General features: G+C 37.6%; 1 protein-coding gene across 2 annotated transcripts in view; it reads right to left on the bottom strand.

Annotated features, from left to right (window-relative positions):
* VPS50 (VPS50 subunit of EARP/GARPII complex) overlaps positions 1 to 19,853 on the bottom strand; it is a 92,480-nt gene that overhangs the window by 61,817 nt on the left and 10,810 nt on the right. For both annotated transcript variants that reach the window (XM_065629367.1, XM_065629368.1), the window contains exons 3-10: positions 19,482 to 19,604; positions 18,809 to 18,880; positions 14,565 to 14,618; positions 12,190 to 12,260; positions 11,643 to 11,760; positions 11,515 to 11,550; positions 7,123 to 7,205; positions 2,315 to 2,357 (exon numbers count right to left, since the gene is read on the bottom strand). In XM_065629367.1, the coding sequence (XP_065485439.1) occupies positions 2,315 to 2,357; positions 7,123 to 7,205; positions 11,515 to 11,550; positions 11,643 to 11,760; positions 12,190 to 12,260; positions 14,565 to 14,618; positions 18,809 to 18,880; positions 19,482 to 19,604 (600 nt within the window). The remainder of the gene's footprint in view (positions 1 to 2,314; positions 2,358 to 7,122; positions 7,206 to 11,514; positions 11,551 to 11,642; positions 11,761 to 12,189; positions 12,261 to 14,564; positions 14,619 to 18,808; positions 18,881 to 19,481; positions 19,605 to 19,853) is intronic.

Raw genomic sequence — 19,853 nt, 5'->3', positions numbered from 1 at the left:
TATGTGCACTGAATTAAAAAAAAAAATAGGATCATGTACTTAATGACTAACTAATAAGGCTTCCACAAATTCAACCATGTAGCTTAATAATGTAATTCTAATGTCAGTGCTGTAATATATTCAGAGAAACACAGCCTAACTCTAGTTATTTTCAATTAACAATGCAAGAAAACAGGAATCAATAACATGATAATACACACAGCTAGCAGGTATCTTCTCTCCTTGCTACTCACTAAAGCCATTTCAATTCTTATTATTTAAGGATCTTGCAATGTAGTCTTGCTCTTGCAAATAGAAACCACAGGAGATGGTTGCTTAGTGTCCCTATGTACTTTTACTCACTCCAATAGAAAATTCTCATGAATTATTCTATTTGTCACAAAATATTGATGAATTTTAATCACAAAGATTTGGTAGGGGGTTTTTGTTACTGTTGGGCTTGGGAGAGTGTGTGTTTTATTTTGTTGGGGTTTTTTAAGCAGATCAATATTTGCTTTAAGCACAAAATAGGAGAATAGAATACAATAAAATACTGCATTTTTTTCCAAAGCAAAATGGTAAAAGGACAAGTAACCTAAAGATTCAGAACTTCTTTAAAGGGTTACTCAGCAATTTGAATTTCAGCCATTTGGTTTCTTATTTCATGCAGAACATCTGTACAAGCAGAGAAATAAGGATATCCAACTGTCCATCAACAGAGTTCTTAAACACAGAGCATGTTAATCTTTTCAGCTACATTTTTCAATGGTTCTTTCCACGATGGCCACCTTGCATTTTATTTGTAACACAGTATAAAAGTAAGGTCAATGTTAAAACCTAAATTAAAGACAGAAAAAAGAAAAAATGAATGGACATAAGCAGAGGCACTCAACTATTGAGAAGACTCATTATCAAACATTAATTAGTACAATATGATCCTATATTAACTAGAGTATGTATTTCACAGGAACACTCTATGAAGCCCAGGATCACTTACATTCTCCCAACATATAGCCATAATTCCAGTAAAAAATAAGATGCTTTCACAAGAGGGGAAATAAGGTATTTCTATAAATTCACAATTAATAAATAAAAATCTTGAATACAATTATTTGGCCAGCTGTGAATTGCTATCACCAACCAACATAGCACATTTTAACAGATTTTAGTACAAGCAGAATTTGCTTTTGCAAAGCTGTTACTGGAAGTAAAGATGCACATCTCCTTTTAAGCAACTTTGATGTTTTCTCACAAGGAATAAATGGCACATAAATTAAAGCAATAGGAGTGAAAGCTGAGTGATCTTAAAAAAAAAAGTTTAATGACTGGCCTATGTGAGAGTGAGAAGAAAAGTAATTTCATTAGCTCCTTTGAACAAGTCATGCTCTGAATAGAGCATATATCAGTAAAAGAGTAAAAGAACAAAGAAAAGCTTTGCAAGAAAGCTAAAGTACAAATGTGTGAATGAAGGAAATTTAACAAAGTTCTAACTGTACAGGGAATTAAATAACAGGGTACAATAATACATGCACTAATCTGACTTTCTAAAGAGCATGTGACCAAAGAGAGGCTGGGACAGCTAATTCAGTTTCTGGCTGTGCATTACAAGTGTAGGCACTACATGCACTACATATACATTATACATATCTACATCACTAGAATTCTTACGAAATGCTTGCCATGTTTCAGCTCAAAATTACCCAGTAATGGAGTTAAAAGAATTCCTGTTGTTCATGAACATTTTCTTGCCACCAATTTCCAGCAAGACACTATTTTATATTCATTTGCTTTTGCGATACTATTTACTAACTTAAACTAATCTTCTGTCTTAGTCGCAATCTTTTCCAGCTATTCAAATCTTACTTCCTCTGGCTTAGCACTGGCTCATCCAGCAGTTGTCTTTTTGCTGATCTCTAAAATTTCCAGTGAAACTGTCATCTTGTATGTAGCTTATACAAACCCATCGGCATGCTGCTAATTTACTTTTCACAACTATTTAGGAGTAGCAGTTCATGGACTGAAAACCACTGTGCACCTTCGCTATACAGGGAGCACGCCTTTGCTCCAGTACTTCAAATTTCATGTGCCTATTTGATGGCTTTATCACTTAAAGTGGGCACAATTAGTGAGCCTGATTCATTTGATAACATATTCTAGAGCATTTAATTTGACTGCAGCACAAAAGGCTACATGAATAGCAATGACTATAGTATTCCAAATAAGGTATTCGAAAGAAATGCGCATGTTCTGTAATTGTTAGTAACATTGCATTACAACGCTCTAGTACCTAGAGGTTAAATACTAACATACTAAACACCAATATTCAAATTCTTACCTCTATTTGTTCCAAGGTGTCTTGCAGTTTTGAATTTAACTCACTATTAATGAAAGAAAAAGAGTTTAAAATCAAGCTACTGATCATATTAACATTTCACACCAAGTTTCTTGTTTCCAAAAAACATATTTGCCTGCTACCAAGCCACAATATATTAATTTATCATAAATCATTAACCTGCTGTTTCTCTGTCAGACTAGCATCTCCACACTAATATTACTACTGAAAGGTACTTGCTGCAGGAATTTATAGTATTCCTAACACTTCAAATTAAAGTACCTGTTGCAGCAGCACATTATCCTAGGTTTACAATGCAATAGTGTTAAGAGGGCCCAGACAAGACCCCATTTAGCCAAGTATTCGAAGACATTCCCAACCCCTAAGAAACTCTTGCTCTAACTGTTTTGATTTGGCACTCTGGCAGAACATAACCAGACAGATCAGGGCTATCAACTCTTTGCAAAGTATGATACGGTAAGTTTTACTTGTTGCTCAGGAACCTCTTACAGAAAAAGGAACTTAAGCTTACACAATCCAGAAAATCTTTTTAAGACCATAACTTCAATTCTCTGAGCCATATTTGGTATAGAAAGGTTAACAAGAATAGCTACCATAAGATAAAATATTTAGGACAAGAAAGGCACAACCGCTCCACAACTTTCCAACGATCAGCTTTAAAAATTTCAGAACACCAGACAGAAAAATAAGACACAAAATATGAATACTGTGTTTTTGTTTGGAAGGATCAAAGCAGCCAAGAAATAGGCAGGATATTCTTTTCAGTATGGAAAGCACAGAGGTTTCATGGGATAATCACTGTACCTGATTTTAGACAACTTACTTCTGAGCTCTGAAACTTCCCCTAAGGGGCCCACATTAACTATCCAAAGACACATTCTAGGTTCCCTACCTAATTCTCTCCACTTAAATGATATGCCCATCACCCCTCCTTTTTCAGTTCTGCTAGATAACCAGGATACAATACTCTTCAAAGAAAGCTTTAAATAGAAAAAACTGTATCAGAAAGAGCTGGCATTCATCACTAAATAGAGTAACCAACATTTCTTTGTTGTTTCTCCACATGCGAAAGCCTGCAACAGAAAAGCCTCCACAACTATTTCATGTTACTACATCTCCTGCTGGAGTTTATGAGCGTTTCCTGTTCCTCAGTTCTTTTAGCCAACAAGAAGACATTAGAGCAAGAGTAAGAACCTTGCTCTGAGCACAGAATTGCTCCTTCTTTCCACCTTTAGAACTAGGTACAGGATACAGCACAGACCATCACCCCCTGTGAGTAAACATGGAGTTGGTTTACATGTTGAAATTAACTGGTCTAAAATACAGAAGTTGCTGCACAGGTCACCTCTGCACAGACTGAACAAATGAAGCAGTTCTACTGCTCTAAATCCTATGAAAGTTCACAAAGCCCCTAATGGCAGCAAGTACCACATAAACACCAGACTATGATTCCTTTCAAACAAATGGCTGAAAAACTTCCTGGGCTCCAGAAACCATTTCTTGATGACTGCAGATGATCACATTTGACTAATTTCATGCCTATACCAGCACAAAAACTAGTTCTTCATTTCCACTATTCTTGGGCGGCTCAGGGATCTGAGCCCTCTTGTCACAATTCCCAGCAAATGCCCCAAGATCAAAGCCATTCTGCAAAGCATACGTTTTGTTCCTCTGGGGAGAGGGGGATGGGGAGGAATTCAAAAGATCTTTTTTCACATGAAACACAAGCAAGGTAAAACTGCCACGTGTTTCTCATCCATACTATTTAGTGCATGTCCTTTTTCAGCACTGTCTTCCCATTCAAGCGATGGCTCAATCACCAATTTTAAATACTCACATTCATAAGTTATTTATTCAACCAAGCTATGATACATGGAGGTGCTTGCAAGAGTACAGCCAACACTTATACTAACTTAGGAAAAGAAGATGGAATCACAGAATTTTGTAAGAAAAGTAATTTTCATCAAGCATTGAAGTTAAAACGTAGAAATGCAGCATCCAGTTAAATCTGTATTTTCTAAGCCAGAATTACAAAGGTAGTGCTTGGACATAATAGCTACATGATTATTAGAAAGCCCATTTACCATAATTGAGAATTTAATTCAAGGCATTCATTCCATTCATTAAAAACCTATTAGAAGTCTTCTTTTTGCATCCCCATCCATACAAATCTAAATTAGTGCATTTTTAGAAGGCACATTATTGGAATACAACGGATGTAACATTTCAACCCAAATGCCACAGAGTCATCCTATTATCTGACACTACATTTTCCTACAGTTTTTTCAAGGGAGTCTACTCACATCAGAACTGATCAACAAGCAGAAGACAAAAGCCTTTGATTTATATTTTTAAACAAAAATCACATAATGCAAGCATTCCCTAGGAAGAAGACAACAGAAAACAAAAATCAATAGACATCCAGCCTATTCTTTCAAAGGAAGATGAGCAGCCACTCTTAAAACCACAGAAGTCTTAGCAGGGAGGTGAAGTGCTTCTCTCTTCAGATTATGCAAACACTAAAATAAAAAAAAACAAAACATACACTTCATAGAAAGGTTTAAATCCCCTGGGGTTTAAGAGCTACACCCAATTCCTACCACCATCGAGCAAGAAAAATGTGAAGAATGATTGTACAAAGGAAGGCACTGATTCTTGTATGTGGACAGAGGACAATCTAAGGAATGCTGTGAAAATTCCTTGGTAAGATACAGAGGAGATGCCTCATATAAGTATGTTATAAATGCTACCACGTCTCTTTTCTTGCCTGGCTGTTTTTTACTGCAGTTCTAAACAGAAAGGCAAAAGATCCATTTATTCATTTAGCCCAATCCAGGGCTAGTGAGACATTATTCCATACGATACATATTCTCTCAGACTTCTGAAAGTAAAACAGTGCACAGAGACTGAAATGTGTGCACTGGGGCTGGGATTTACAGCTAAAATGTTCTTCTGCTCTCACAATGCAAACAAAATTAAGCTCAAAAAACTCTCAGAATAAAGAAGCAATGCTGATTTTTTCTGTCATCATCCTTCCTTTCAAGAAACTGTCTTTTTTAATGCAAGTATATCCTTTTGAGTGCAATAACAAAGTAAATCCTCGCAGCTATTTGTCACGTATCTTGTCAGTATGCTATCAGATTTAAAACAGCATGACTTTTGCAGTTAAATATTCCAAATGGCAAAAATGTGAACTGTTTAAATTTTGTTATACTGGACATAGTGTAGTGGAGATAAACTTTGAAGCTGTAATAAAGTAATATTAAACATAAACTAACATTAAACAGAAACATTCATATCATGTACAAAAAAACAGAATTTAACTTGTAGAACTGTGTAATTTAACCTAAATCTCAAAAGAGCAAGATCTTCCAGATGAGCAGTGTAAGATTCTAAGAAATTGAGCTGCCTTTTCAAGATGAATAGATGTTGCTGATTTCTCCAAAAGAAAAAAATGCAGATGTGCAGAATTGATCGGATTAACATTTGGAGCCACAGAGCATCTGAAAGAGCAATAAATACCAAGGAGACCTTACTGAACAGTATAGACGAGACACAGGTATGGAAAACTGCAAGGCCCATCTGTCTACAGAAGGGAGAGTCAAGCAGAGCAAAAGTTGTTCAGGAATAATGTTCCTTCTCAACAACTGAATTGTCAAGGACTGGGTGAAACCACATTTTTCCTCATCCAATTAAGCAAAGAATAGTTTTCATTCACTACATATAAGGAAAGGATTCGAAATGTTAATACATGTAGGCAAATGTTGGCTGCACAGTCAATTTATATCCATCCACAAGTTTTATGGAACTAAAAAGAGACCAAAAAACAGCTTTGAAATCTGACTTCAGAATAGAGAGGGGCTTATTTCCAGGTACAATTTCTAACTTCATACACTTTTTTGGTGTGTCTTCAGATCCTGGAACAACTATACCTCAGAAGTAGATCCTAAACTGAAAGCAAGGATTATGGGTAATTACTCTGAAATTGCAACAAAGCAGACATTTAGAGGACAGAGGAAAGCAAAGCATGTGTTTTCATAGATTTTTGGTCCTTCAAAGTCAGACAGCAGTCTGACAGGAGACCAAACAATGTCAGAATTTTACCCATAAATTTAAAATTATAATTAAAAATATCGGAAAAAGAAAATCTAATTAATCTTATCATCTTTGTGGATGAAACATCTAAATTCACTTCATTTTACTCCTTTATTGTCATATCTATTATGACTTTGAACTTAATGTTTACGCAATTCTTTATTTTTTTTTTCTTTCTAAAAAGCAACAGAATCATCAAGTCTTTCTAAGTTAGGAACTGCAGATATTCAAATTATTTCAGGTTCTGAAAGCAATTTCTCCATGACAGCATGAAGCTCTGCACTTGCTAATTTCATTGCTAAGAATCAGGGTATGTTACCATCCACAATCCATCTTGCTGTAGGTAAATTAATTCCAGAATGTAAACTTGCTTATTAAAAAATTAGCTCTGGTATCTCCAGGCTGCAGGTTGTAGTAGTTATAATTCAGTCTTAGTTGAAACTTTACCTGTCAACATACTTCAACAGTTTCAAAACAACGACATAGTCCAAATATACATTACATAGTGTTACGATTGTGAAGACCAGTTAGTAGTGGTACAGGGAGGGGGGAACCAGTGAGGATGCTTATGCTTTTATAAATGCCTCAATTTTACTTTTTTAAGCAGAAAACTAAATTTCAATTGAATCTGCTTCAGAAAATGAGAATTACAAATAAATCACAAAGGAGCTGAAATCTGCACAATGTCATCTCACCTTATACAACTGTAGTGTTTGAAAGTGCTGGCAGCTTTCTGGCATTCCAAGCACAGCTGAATAGCTCCTGGATAGTCCTCTTCCTTAGGATAAAACACAACAGAAAGCTAATTTGGCTTTTGAAACAAACACTGCAGTACCCATTTTTGCTGACATGCTTATGCATAAACATTAAGAAAAAATATTTTGCCTCAGGTCTATATAGTAAAGGAAATGAGTGAGGGTCTGTTGCACAACTTAATGCGCACACAGTTCAGAATTAGAAACAGACGACACTTTAGCAACATCTGGAAACATTATGTATTACATTACCTTATGCATAATAATTGCTGTTTTGTTTACTTATGCATTCATACAGAACATATAAAAAAGTCTTTATTACAAAACAACTAACAGTCTCCCAGTTAACTTTCAAACCTTTTTTTAATACAATGTGATCAATTCATGAGAAAGGAAAGAAGTTCAGGCACTGGCAGGCTATTGCCATAGTTTACAAAACCTAAAAAGGGACAAGGGAGACACTCCAACATTATGCCCAAATAAACACTATTTAATTTGACACATTGTCTAGCTAATTAGAAATTAATTTAAAGACAACTGGCACACACAAGGCCCCAGGACAAAAAGAACATACTTAGAAAAAAATAAAGAAATATTTTCCTAAATTATAAGAAGAATATCCAATAGGTAGACAGATAAGTCAGGAAGTACTTGAAGATGCCAGGACAAAACCAAAACAAAAATATACACACAAAAATGTAGAACCCCCAGATCTTGCCAACAGAACATGTGCAGCACCTTGGGTATAACTACTGGTTTTGTATTCTATCAAATATGAGACCAGAAAGGCTCTTGGAGGAAGGAAAACCCTCTTTAATAGCTAATAGCTTCCCTTTTTTGTCCTAATTACATCAGTTATATTACATGCTTCAGAGAGCTCAAATGCAAAGCTGTTACTGGAATTTCAAAGTCATCGACTGAAGAGTAAAAACACAAGGGCAATTTATGTTGAGCTATTATCAGAAAGGAGTTTCTGAAATTAAAGTGGTTTTAACAGCAGAATTCTAATGCAGATCAAGTTTAGCTAAAATCACAAAAAAACAACCCACGTATTACCCATTAGATGAAAACAGAACAGTACATTGGTCTAAAATGATTGCTGCCTTTACAGCTCTTTGCATCTTTCTCCATTGGAAACCTGATACTTGCTTCACTAAATACCGGGGAGTACTGGGGAGGTCCCAGTTGACTGGAAGTTGGCTAACATGATGCCCATCTACAAGAAGGGCCAGAAGGAGGATCCAGGGAGCTACAGACCTGTTAGTCTAACCTCAGTGCCAGGGAAGGTAATGGAGCAAATGATCTTGAACAACATCATATGGCACATACAAGGGAACCATATGATGAGGCCTGGTCAACATGGATTTATGAAAGGCAGGTCCTGTTTGACCAACCTGATCTCCTTCTACGACAAAGTGACCCACCTAGTAGATAAGGGAAAGGCTGTGGATGTTGTGTACTTAGACTTCAGCAAAGCCTTTGACACCGTATCCCACAGCATTCTCCTGGAGAAGCTGGCAGCTCATGGCCTGGATGGGTGTACTCTGCGTTGGATAAAGAACCGGCTGGAGGACCGGGCCCAAAGAGTTGTGGTGAACAGAACCAAATCCAGTTGGCAGCTGGTCACAAGTGGTGTTCCCCAGGGCTCAGTGTTGGGGCCAGTTCTGTTTAATCTCTTTATCAATGATCTGGATGAGGGGATTGAAAGCACCCTTAGTAAGTTTGCAGACAACACCAAGTTGGGTGGGAATGTTGATCTGCTGGAGGGTAGGATGGCCATACAGATGGATCTGGACTGGCTGGATCATTGGGCTGAGGCCAATTGTATGAGGTTTAACAAGGCCAAGTGCCGGGTCCTGCACTTGGATCACAACAACCCCAGGCAGCGCTACAGGCTCAGGGAAGAGTGGCTGGAAAGCTGCCTGGCAGAGAGGGATCTGGGGGTGTTGATTGACAGCTGGCTGAACATGAGCCATCAGTGTGCCCAGGTGGCCAAAAAGGCCAACAGCATCCTGGCTTGTATCAGGAATAGGGTGGCCAGCAGGACTAGAGAAGTGATTGTGGCACTGTACTCAGCACTGGTGAGGCCACACCTTGAATCCTGTGTTCAGTTTTGGGCCCCTCATCATAAGAAAGACATTGAGGTATGAGAGAGAGTGCAGAGAAGGGCAATGAAGCTGGTGAGGGGTCTGGAGCAGAAGTCTGATGAGGAGCAGCTGAGGGAACTGAGACTGTTCAGCCTGGAGAAAAGGAGGCTGAGGGGAGACCTTATCACTCTCTACAACTACCTGAAAGGAGGTTGTAGCATGGAGGGTGTTGGTCTCTTCTCCCAAGTAGCAAGTGAAAGGACAAGAGGAAATGGCCTCAAGTTGCACCAGGGGAGGTTTAGATTGGATATTAGAAAAAAATTCTTCACGGAAAGGGTTGTCAGGCATTGGAACAGGCTGCCCAGGGAACTGGTAGAGTCGCCATCCCTGGAGGTGTTTAAAAGGTGTTTAGATGAGGCTCTTAGGGGCATGGTTTAGTGCTAGAGTTAGGTTATGGTTGGACTCGATGATCCTGAGGGTCTTTTCCAACTGAAATGATTCTAAGTCTAACAGAACTCAAATCAGTAATATATCACAGAATCACAGAATGTTAGGGATTGGAAGGGACCTCAAAAGATCATCTAGTCCAATCCCCCTGCCGGAGCAGGAACACCTAGATGAGGTTACACAGGAAGGCGTCCAGGCGGGTTTTGAATGTCTCCCGAGAAGGAGACTCCACAACCTCCCTGGGCAGCCTGTTCCAGTGCTCTGTCACCCTCACCATGAAGAAGTTTCTTCTCATATTTAAGTGGAACCTCCTGTGTTCCAGTTTGCAACCATTGCCCCTTGTCTTATCATTGGCTGTCACTTAGAAGAGCCTGGCTCCATCCTCCTGACACTCACCCTTTACATATTTATAAACATTAATGAGGTCACTCCTCAGTCTCCTCTTCTCCAAGCTAAAGAGACATAGCTTCCTCCCTTGTTACACAAGCAGGCTTTCCAACATATTCTACATACAGCTCATCCCTGGAAGTTATTATAGCTTTGTGTCTGGTCCTTTTTTTAATTGGGAATCCTATCTAAAAGTGCCCCTGTGAATGGCTACTAAGAGCTCTCATGCATATTCCAAGCTATTAACTCCTTCTTGGAACAAAGACAGTAAATTGGCCAATCTCGCGGATACCTTATTGGAAGTAGACAACGAGCACAGCTCTAAAACTGCACTTAGCCAGAAAGGGCAGTTCCAGTCCTTAACGCTTAAAAATCACTGGCAACTTATGACAATCAGACATCAGGGTCTGTGTGTGGATGCAACACCCACACTTCTGCCTCAAAACAACTCCCACCAGTAGACAGTGAAGAGCTAATTTCCTGTGTAACACAATACAGCACAGAAACAAAAAGCTGATCATTGTACAGAGCTTCCCATGCAGAAGGCAATGTTTATGCAGCCTGTAAATTAATACATTCTTGCATGGTAAAGAATAGGAAAGTGTGCTGAGACAAGGTATATTACCCAAGATGGAAATAAACTCAAAGAATCTCAAGAGTTACAATTATTAAGACTCAGTTTCCAAATTTAGTAACTAGGGATTATCATAATGACATTCCATCCAGTATAGCTGTAAATATTTGGCAAACTAGCAAGTCAAAATTGTTACACTACATCATTAAAACGTGGTTGTCAACAAAATCCTGAAGCTGTCTTTCATACAATTTAATCAGCTTAAGACAAGAACTATCTACTGCATCTTTAGTCAGTAAATACATATATACTGTATCAGTAGAATTTTCAGTGTCGTGGCCTGCATGCCGCAATGTTTTCTCAACTGGCTGTTAAAAAAACAACACAATTAATAATGAGAGAAGATACCATACTTGCAAATAAAATAGTAAGGAGCCCATACATAAATTTGTACAGTACCATACCAGTAGAAGTACTTTATCCAGACTGAGCATATCAATAATCAGCTAGATCTCATCTTTTATTTTCTTCCAAATATCAAGCTAACACCAGAGGAGCAGCACAAGTTGAGGGTAGGGAAGACAGTGAAGGCTCCACAGCATTCTTACCATTATAATTTGGTCTTTGACAGAAAATACTTCCCCCACCCTGGAACAAGGGCTATCTAACATGAAGTATTCCTCAGAACATTTTAAAAAAGAATAAAAATATAATATCACCATACATACACACTCATAGCCTTTTCGCAAGAGGAAGGAAAGAAGGAACAAAATTAAGATGACTGACAAAAGTAGACTTAGAATAGCTTCAAATTATAATAGTCTGGCAGGGACTTACCTCCAGCATCTCACTCAAACGCACATCAGTTCTTTGCTAAAAATTAAAAAAAAAAAAAACAAACCTGTGATAACTACGCAGAAATGAAGAAAACTATTTTGCCATCGAACAAAAACAACTGTACATACCAGTGTCTTTATTGTTCTCAGAGACTTTAGCAGTCCAATAAGCAACTGTCGTTTCCTCTGATTTGCAAGAAGCCCCAAACTAGTTTGTGTGAAGCCTTCCTTTGCTATATTCAGGTGTCTGCCAAAGATAAAAATGAATATAATCTTCGATGATATGTAAAATAAAACTTATTTCTAATAAATTCTAATGTTTCCATCAAAATACATGCTAGAAAATACATTGCCAGTATTTTTAGGGAAACCCAGAAATTGAGATGATACCAACAGACTACTAAGAAGGTATGTATTCCCTTCTGCAGAACTTGTCTGTGGATCAATAGTGTGTAGCAAAAGGTTCATAGTTTGAAGAGAACTCCCAGCTGAAAAAGTGAGAGCTGCAAGAGAGAGAGCATCTGGTATTTGTTTCAGTATATTTAACTACTATTGCTAATTCCATTCAGCACATAAATAGGAAATATCATCAGCAAACAAAATTCCTGTGTTTACAGATTTCTTCTTAAACACTTTTTCCCCTCTTTCAATCTCTGTCCTTATTTAAGCAAGATACCTTCTTCCATTCGTGCAAATAACCGCTGCTAACTGAAGGCCAGTCTGCAATGATGTAATACGTTCAAGTTCCTACAGAGAGACAACAGGTTAAATAAATACACAAGTTGAAGTTGTGCTACATACCAGCAAAGACTAGTCATTAGTAGGTTTCTCTTGAGATGTTACAGTGACCTTGCAGACTTACTTTAAATATTATTTGTTTTATCATTTTATTTATTCTAAGCACTGGAATGTAACATTAATATAAGCTAACTTTTAAAATACAATTCTGTTTTGAAGAAAGGTACTTGCAATCCATTTTCATTGCAGTGGGACGCTCTACATTTTTATACAGTACATTTAGCCTAAGAATCCCTATACCACTAATGCCCCACAGCAGAATGATAAAAGCTTCAGATACAGAAGCACAGTGTTTAATTTGCGTTAATATGCCAGAGAGCAGCAAAACCGAAAACCACCTCATGTTTCACACAGCATTTTCTGGTTTAGAAGCACCTGTGTTCTACCAAATTAATAGATGTCACTTCATAATGAACGTTAATTGTATCCTGTTGAATTTCAGCTGAAAACTCTTCAGCACAGGTGACCTGAATTTAGCTTGATTTTGACTTAGTGAAGTGCCTAACATAATCTCAACTCCTTTAAAAAGAAAAAACTTTTAATATACCTATTAGGATTTCTTTTGTTAGGAACAGAACTGCAGAAAAGTGAATGCTCTTCCCATGCTAAAGAAAAAACCTTTTTTTAAAAAAAAAATACTGCTTCTCATTTCAAAAGAGCTTTCCATGAAGAGAATAGAGACTTTCACTTTGAAAACTAACCTAATTCTAAAGACATGATAAGCAAAAACAAGTTTAAAGTTTAGTTCAGTTTAAGATAAGCTCCTGGTCATTCTCCAAAGATACAAGTAATTCTGACAAATCACTGAACTGCATCTTTCACCAAAACCAGTTCCTCCTTTATGTTAACAATGTTGCTTTTGCAAAAATGACAGCTTAGTTGCTGATATGCATAATATCTTAAGAAATCAAATTCAAGGATGACTTTCCTCAGTACCTACTTCTCACTAAAAACATACTTTGCAAATGTCAGAGCTAGTGAAAAGGTCAATATTTCCTTTTCCATGAGGAAATGTATACAATAAGGAGCAACTCCAAGCCAGCTTTGCCTCTTGCAAAGATTATCTAAAGTATGTCCTTTGAACGTGCCCAGGTGGAGATGCAGTGGGGAGAGAGCACAGCCTAATGGTCCCCAGAGATGGAGTATTCCCTCCAGCATTTAGGGCTGAATACATTTTTCTTTTCTTATTCTTCCACCCATTGGTTGTTCCTAAAGCATGCCTTTCCTTCCAAGGAGAAGGGAAAATTATAAATCCCTTGCCTTGTGCCTGCGCCATGTCTTTCTCAGCCCACAGTAGTGCCTGTTAGACCAGTACTTCATACTAGAAATGGGGTGCAAATCACGACTTCCCCACACTCTCACAGCCTGAATTCATAGGAGAGGTGCTCCAGCCCTCTGATCATCTTCGTGGCCTCCTCTGGACTTGATCCAACAGTTCCATGTCCTTCCTGTGTTGGGAACCCCAGAGGTGGGCACGGGACTCCAGGCAGGGTCTCACAAGAGCACAGGGGGACAATCATCTCTCTAGGCCTGCTGGTGGTCGTGCTTCTTTTGATGCAGCCCCATGTACAGCTGGCTTTCTGGGCTGTAAGCACACATTGCTGGGTCATCAACCAACACCCCCAAGACTTTCATCTGAGGGTTGCACTCAATCCATTCTCCACCCAGCCTGTGTTTGCACTTGGGATTGTCCTGACCCATGCGCAGGACCTTGCACTTGCCCTTGTTGAACTTCATGAGGTTCGCATGGGCTCACCTCTCAATCCTGTCAAGGTCCCTGTGGATGCCATCCCTTCCCTCCAGCGTGTCAACCACACCACACAGCTTGGTGTCACCGGCAAACTTGCTGAGGGCGCACTCAGTCCCACTGTCCATGTCACCAACAAAGATGTTAAACAGCAATGGTCCCAATACTGATCTGAAACCATTCCTAAACACAGGCACTAAAGAATCTCCTGTTCGAGTCCACTACAGGTCAAGCCTGTGAATTCATGTTTTCAGAAAGCCTTCTTAAAATGGTCATATGCCAAAGCCTTTATCATCCTAAGGGCCTCCAGCACAATACGCCCTTGGTTCTTTTCACTCCACGGGTAAGAGGTTTAGCATACAGAGACCGCTGGTTCTAAGCAGGCACTAGCATCTCTACTAACAAATGACTATTAATATATTTAATCCCCAATGAAACAAGAGTAGCATTATAACAGCAAATAATTGAGTGGTTTGCTCTTAAAAAGTGACTGTTAGTTGTCTTACCTGAACATATGCAGGCTGTTTTTCAAGAATCAACTCTGCAACTTTCTTAGATACCTTAAAAAGAAGTATATTACAGGTGATACGTAGCAACCTCAATTAAGTAGGCCATTCCTGTACTGAAGTTCTACAAGTTTGTGATTCTGTATCATTCAGCTCTGTAGTATTCAAATTTATTCATTAATATGCCACAAGGTAAAAAACGACAACCAGTAAGACATGAAAAATATTTACGGTTCTATCTAGGAATCAGTGGGCATTTCTAAATTAATCCCTTCTCTGCTTGTTAAGGAACACACTGGAATAGCAAGTAGAAATAATATAGGACACTATAACTGCTTACATTCTGCTTGTGGTACTGCTAGAGTACAAATTTAAGTTAACCATCTACCATGGAGATCTAAGAAAGCTATAAGGACATCTACCTTTCAAACCAATATTGTATTAAACAAAACTCCTATAAAAATTAATATTCATCTTGTGCATGTTATACCCTTTCTTTAGCACACAGAACATCAGTATTTTAAGATTTTCACCATTGTTCTGAACTAACTGTAAGTGGAATGCTGCTGAGAGCTGCAGTCTGTACTGAATTTAAAAATGGGCATTGTCACCTAGATCAGTCTCCTGTGTGCAAACACACAAGCTTAAAAAAAAAAAATCCAACTGTACTAGTCATATAAACACAGGCTTGAGAATAGTGTGTTTTGTTTTGTTTTGTTTTTTTCAGGAGGGATCACAAACAGTTCAAACATGAAAAAGAAATCATTGGTTCTGTTCTATATTCTTCTTTGGGAACAATACTCCCAGAAATGAAAAAGGAGAAAAGGAGAAAAGGAGAAAAGGAGAAAAGGAGAAAAGGAGAAAAGGAGAAAAGGAGAAAAGGAGAAAAGGAGAAAAGGAGAAAAGGAGAAAAGGAGAAAAGGAGAAAAGGAGAAAAGGAGAAAAGGAGAAAAGGAGAAAAGGAGAAAAGGAGAAAAGGAGAAAAGGAGAAAAGGAGAAAAGGAGAAAAGGAGAAAAGGAGAAAAGGAGAAAAGGAGAAAAGGAGAAAAGGAGAAAAGGCAAACTAGCTATGACAGTCAGTCAGCCCACAATGAACTACTGGGAAAGAGAGATGAGGAAGATTTTATGTATTTGACTGCTTCTTCAAACATAGCAAAGTTGGGATCTTCAGTCAGCATTCCTGTAACAAACTGACAGTGGCTCCACCGGGCCAGTTCCCATCCTCTGGAAAAGCGCCTGCACACCAATGGTGTTCAAAGTACCCCAGTATCATCAGGTAGCAATCTGGACACAGGACATGTATCTAGCTATGCCTTCCTCCTTCCACATTAAAAAACGTCCACAATCATCAAATGATTTTAAAACCTCTTAGCTCTTCTATAAATAATAAAGGTTTCTTCTGCAGGACAGCAAAAGAACCACTCCAGAGCAGGGTGGGGCAGGAAAGGATGTTATCAGTCCAAAAGCTACACAAGCCTACATGACCCCGGGCCTCTAAAGAAGGTTTGTTCTCTGCACAGTCTCTATCCTTTGGAATTTTCACTTCCGTTTTCCAATCTGTTCTTGCCACAAGCCTTGTACCTGTCAAAACTTTAGGACAGGGATACACCTGCTAGTCATGCATTCCCCTATAGTATCTAACAGTTCAATTCTTCACTGTTAAAGGGATTCATGAAGCAGTATGCATTAATATAAGACGTGTCTCATTTTCAGTTTTTAAACTGCTTTTTTTCATTTTCAAGTTTGCAGTTACACTTGACTAATAACAACCTCAATACTAACAAGCATCTGTGACTGCCACACCATCTTTTTTTATTTCCCTGAACTTAGTGATATTACTTTTCTGAGCTTCCAAGTGATTCTCTTTCCTTCATTTTGGATAAGCAACATTATCGCAGGTTATTCATTTTGAAATTGTCCCGCTCCTTTCAGCATCTTCCATGTAATTTTGTTGGAGTTAGTTTTGTTTTGGTTTAATTCTTAACTTTTGGAATGTAGCATTGCAACCGCTAGCAATGAATGTGGCTGCAGTTATCAATGCAGGCAAACAACAATGTTCTTTGAGGGGACCAAACAATTTTATCCAAAACAATTTTCTCTTTCTTATCACATCAGGAAAAAATATTTCATTTCCTGAAGAAAGAAAAAAAATACAGCTGAGGATATCAGTCTACTAAATAAAATGAAGACAGACATAAAACTAAAAAGCCTCCTAATTCATACTGTCTGTACCAAGAGAATTAGACAAATTAAAGCTGTCACGATACACATATTAAAGAAGTCTTAAGTGAGTTGGAATCCATCCAATGGAATGGAAACCTGGAATGGAAAATCTAGTGAAAATTCAGAGACTATAGTGACCTCAAAAACAAAGGCATGACCAAGATCAGCTGCACAAAAGCAGATGGCAGCAGTCAGTGGGAAGTGGAAGGTCAGAGCTCTATTACCTATAATTCACACTCGTTTGAGTAATTTGTGTTTCAGAAATTTAGAAGTTGGAATTCTCTCTAAATGACTATTGTAAAATCCTACATCAGCTATAGCTACAGGCACTGAAATGAAAAATGCAGTATTTATTCTTTTTCAAAAGCAGAGGTATTGTGTGATCTGCCAACAGACATCATGAGTCCTCCATCTAATAATCTATTCAGAATCAGCATCAAGATATTTTTAGGACTGAACTAATAACATACAACATTCTGCAGTACTGTCTTCCATGAAGGGCTCAAATGTCCTTTAAGAGAGACAGTCATCTAAATGACATATCACAAAATAAACAGACAATAATTGAGACAGCAGAAGAAAACATGCAACAGTCTCTCACACTGCCCCTGGAAATATAATACAAGGACATGATATGCAGCATACAATAAATTTTAGCAACTTGGAACATGCCCAAGGAGGAAAACAAATCCAAGCAACAATTCCTTCCCACAGAGTCACATTTTTACTAGATTCAGGAAGACACAAGAAAACCCTAATCCTGCCTCGGGGGATGCTGGGGGAAGAACTGGACACATGCTTCTCTTCAAAAGTTTTGGCTTTGAAAGATTTTGTTTGTTTGTTTTCTGAAAGAAAGACATGTCTGAGACATATTTCCTGGAAACCTCGTGCTCAGTTCTCACCCCTATTATTCATGAGCTGCATGCATCTTCCAGTTCACATGTTTCAGCAGCAGCTATGCACTGAAACCAACTCCCCCAGCTACAGACGGTTCCCACCATGCAGGTAGAATGGCCAAAATATTGATAACAGATATTAAGATTATCCTGCACAGCTCAATGAAGTTGTCTCTCAGCCTTAAAAAAAAAAAAAACAACAACACAACGCACACACAGAACCCAAACCCACCACCCACTTTCAACTTCTTTCCTTATACCTCTTGATGAGAAACATGGCATATTCATTTGCTCAACTTCTCCCTAACACTTTACAAAATTTCATAGATTTATTCCAGGGAAAGCAGTCTTAGGCAGAAGGAATTTGTTCCCTATATATTGTTAACGAACTAACATTCTCCTTCTGTACATTTCATTCATTTAAAGACATGATTTAGGATTACTACTGTTATTTTGCTTGCAGATACTCTCCAAATGCCACAGTTAATACATTAGTTCCCTGTACCATATTATTAATCTTTAAAAGAGCAATGAATCCATAATTTTAAAAGCCTGAAATGTAACAAGTAGTTTTCAGAAGCTGCAACTCTGATTTCCCCTGTAAATTACAGTTATTGCTCACCATTACATTTCATTTGTTTTATTATATAACAACTCTGTACAAGTATTCAGTAGAAACCTTCATGGATGATTAACAAATTGGTAAATGAAAAATAAGAGAAAATACCAGCTCTAAGGAGTTTTAAAAATATTTCATGTTTTACACAGCCATAAATCCCTCAAAAAAGATACTAAAACACGACTCAGTGCTCTGCTGCATATTACTTTTCTTGCAATATATAGGAAAAGCTAAACACTCAGAAAATTGAGTTTCTAAAGAAATAGTTAGCACATTTTCTCCTTGTTACAACACATCACCAAGGTTTACTTCCATGGTTTTATATTATTATATGATTTACTGACAAAATTTTTCACTATAAAAGCACGCAACATAATATTAAAAGAAAAAACACTTCATATCTAATATGTTTAAAAAGATCAAAACTTTTTCAGTTACATTTCTGGCTATACTTGTAGACAATACAACAAATTGCCTGAGGTCACAGAGGAAACAACTTTACTTACAGCAGCTTGCTGTTGTTTTAATTTGTCTCTGTACTCTTCCAGTTCTTGAAGACTAAGTACTGGAGGAAGCCTCTGCAAGTACACAGAAAATGCAATTAAGTGAGAAATTAAAGGATGCTAAATACACATGTAGTATTAACTAACCAATCAATTCCACTAAAGAAACCTTCTTATTGCTTCTGCAACCTAACCTGCAGAATTAATCCATTATTTCAAACGATGGATACTGAAACGTATCAGTGCTAAGATAAACAATATAATAATTACATTATATGATATCATAATTACTTCAAAGTTACCTTGTTCTAAGCCATATATGTACACATACAACCCCCTAATCATTGCAATTATTATGTCCCAGTCTATTAACTGTTTGCTAAAAAAATACTTCAAGTATAGAACAGACTTTTTTTCCCCCATTCAAATATTTTGTCTTTTTCACAATAGTTTAAATTACGAAGTGGCTGTTAGCACACATTAAAAGAAGAGACTCCATATCAATACTATATGCTAGAAGCTCCACACAACCCCAAGATGAGTTGGGAGGGTACAGTTTTGCACTAATGCAAGATCTAAGAAACAAACCAAAAAAATAGCTCATTGAAACAAGCATACTCTTTTGACCCTCCTTTTTTGTTATATGACTGTCTTTTCTTTTAAGAAGACAACTTACCTCTAACTCATACTTCACAATATCAAAGGAATCATTGGAAAAATATACTTCTTCAATGCTATTAATTATTTCTTGCTGAGCTTGAGGATCAGTTGGTTCTTCACATAGCTCTCTGAGCTCCTCCTTCACAAAACAAAAAAGGGTTTCCATGATATAATATTGCGTCCTAACAAGAACAATGTTTTACCAAAACAAGCATTTTTCAAAACCCATTTACAGTATTAGTACAAGAAGCAATAGCAAAGAACAAAAAGATCAGTACACTGCGACTTGTTCTTCCCATTACAAAAAGCAAGATATTTAAAACTTTTCAAAGAACAAAGTGCAGACTTTGATGTTGTAGATCAGTTAAACACTTATTCATCAACACAT

This window comes from Caloenas nicobarica, chromosome 2 (assembly GCF_036013445.1).
Source record: "Caloenas nicobarica isolate bCalNic1 chromosome 2, bCalNic1.hap1, whole genome shotgun sequence".
Classification (NCBI taxonomy): domain Eukaryota; kingdom Metazoa; phylum Chordata; class Aves; order Columbiformes; family Columbidae; genus Caloenas; species Caloenas nicobarica.
This window is presented reverse-complemented; position numbering and strand designations above follow the sequence as displayed.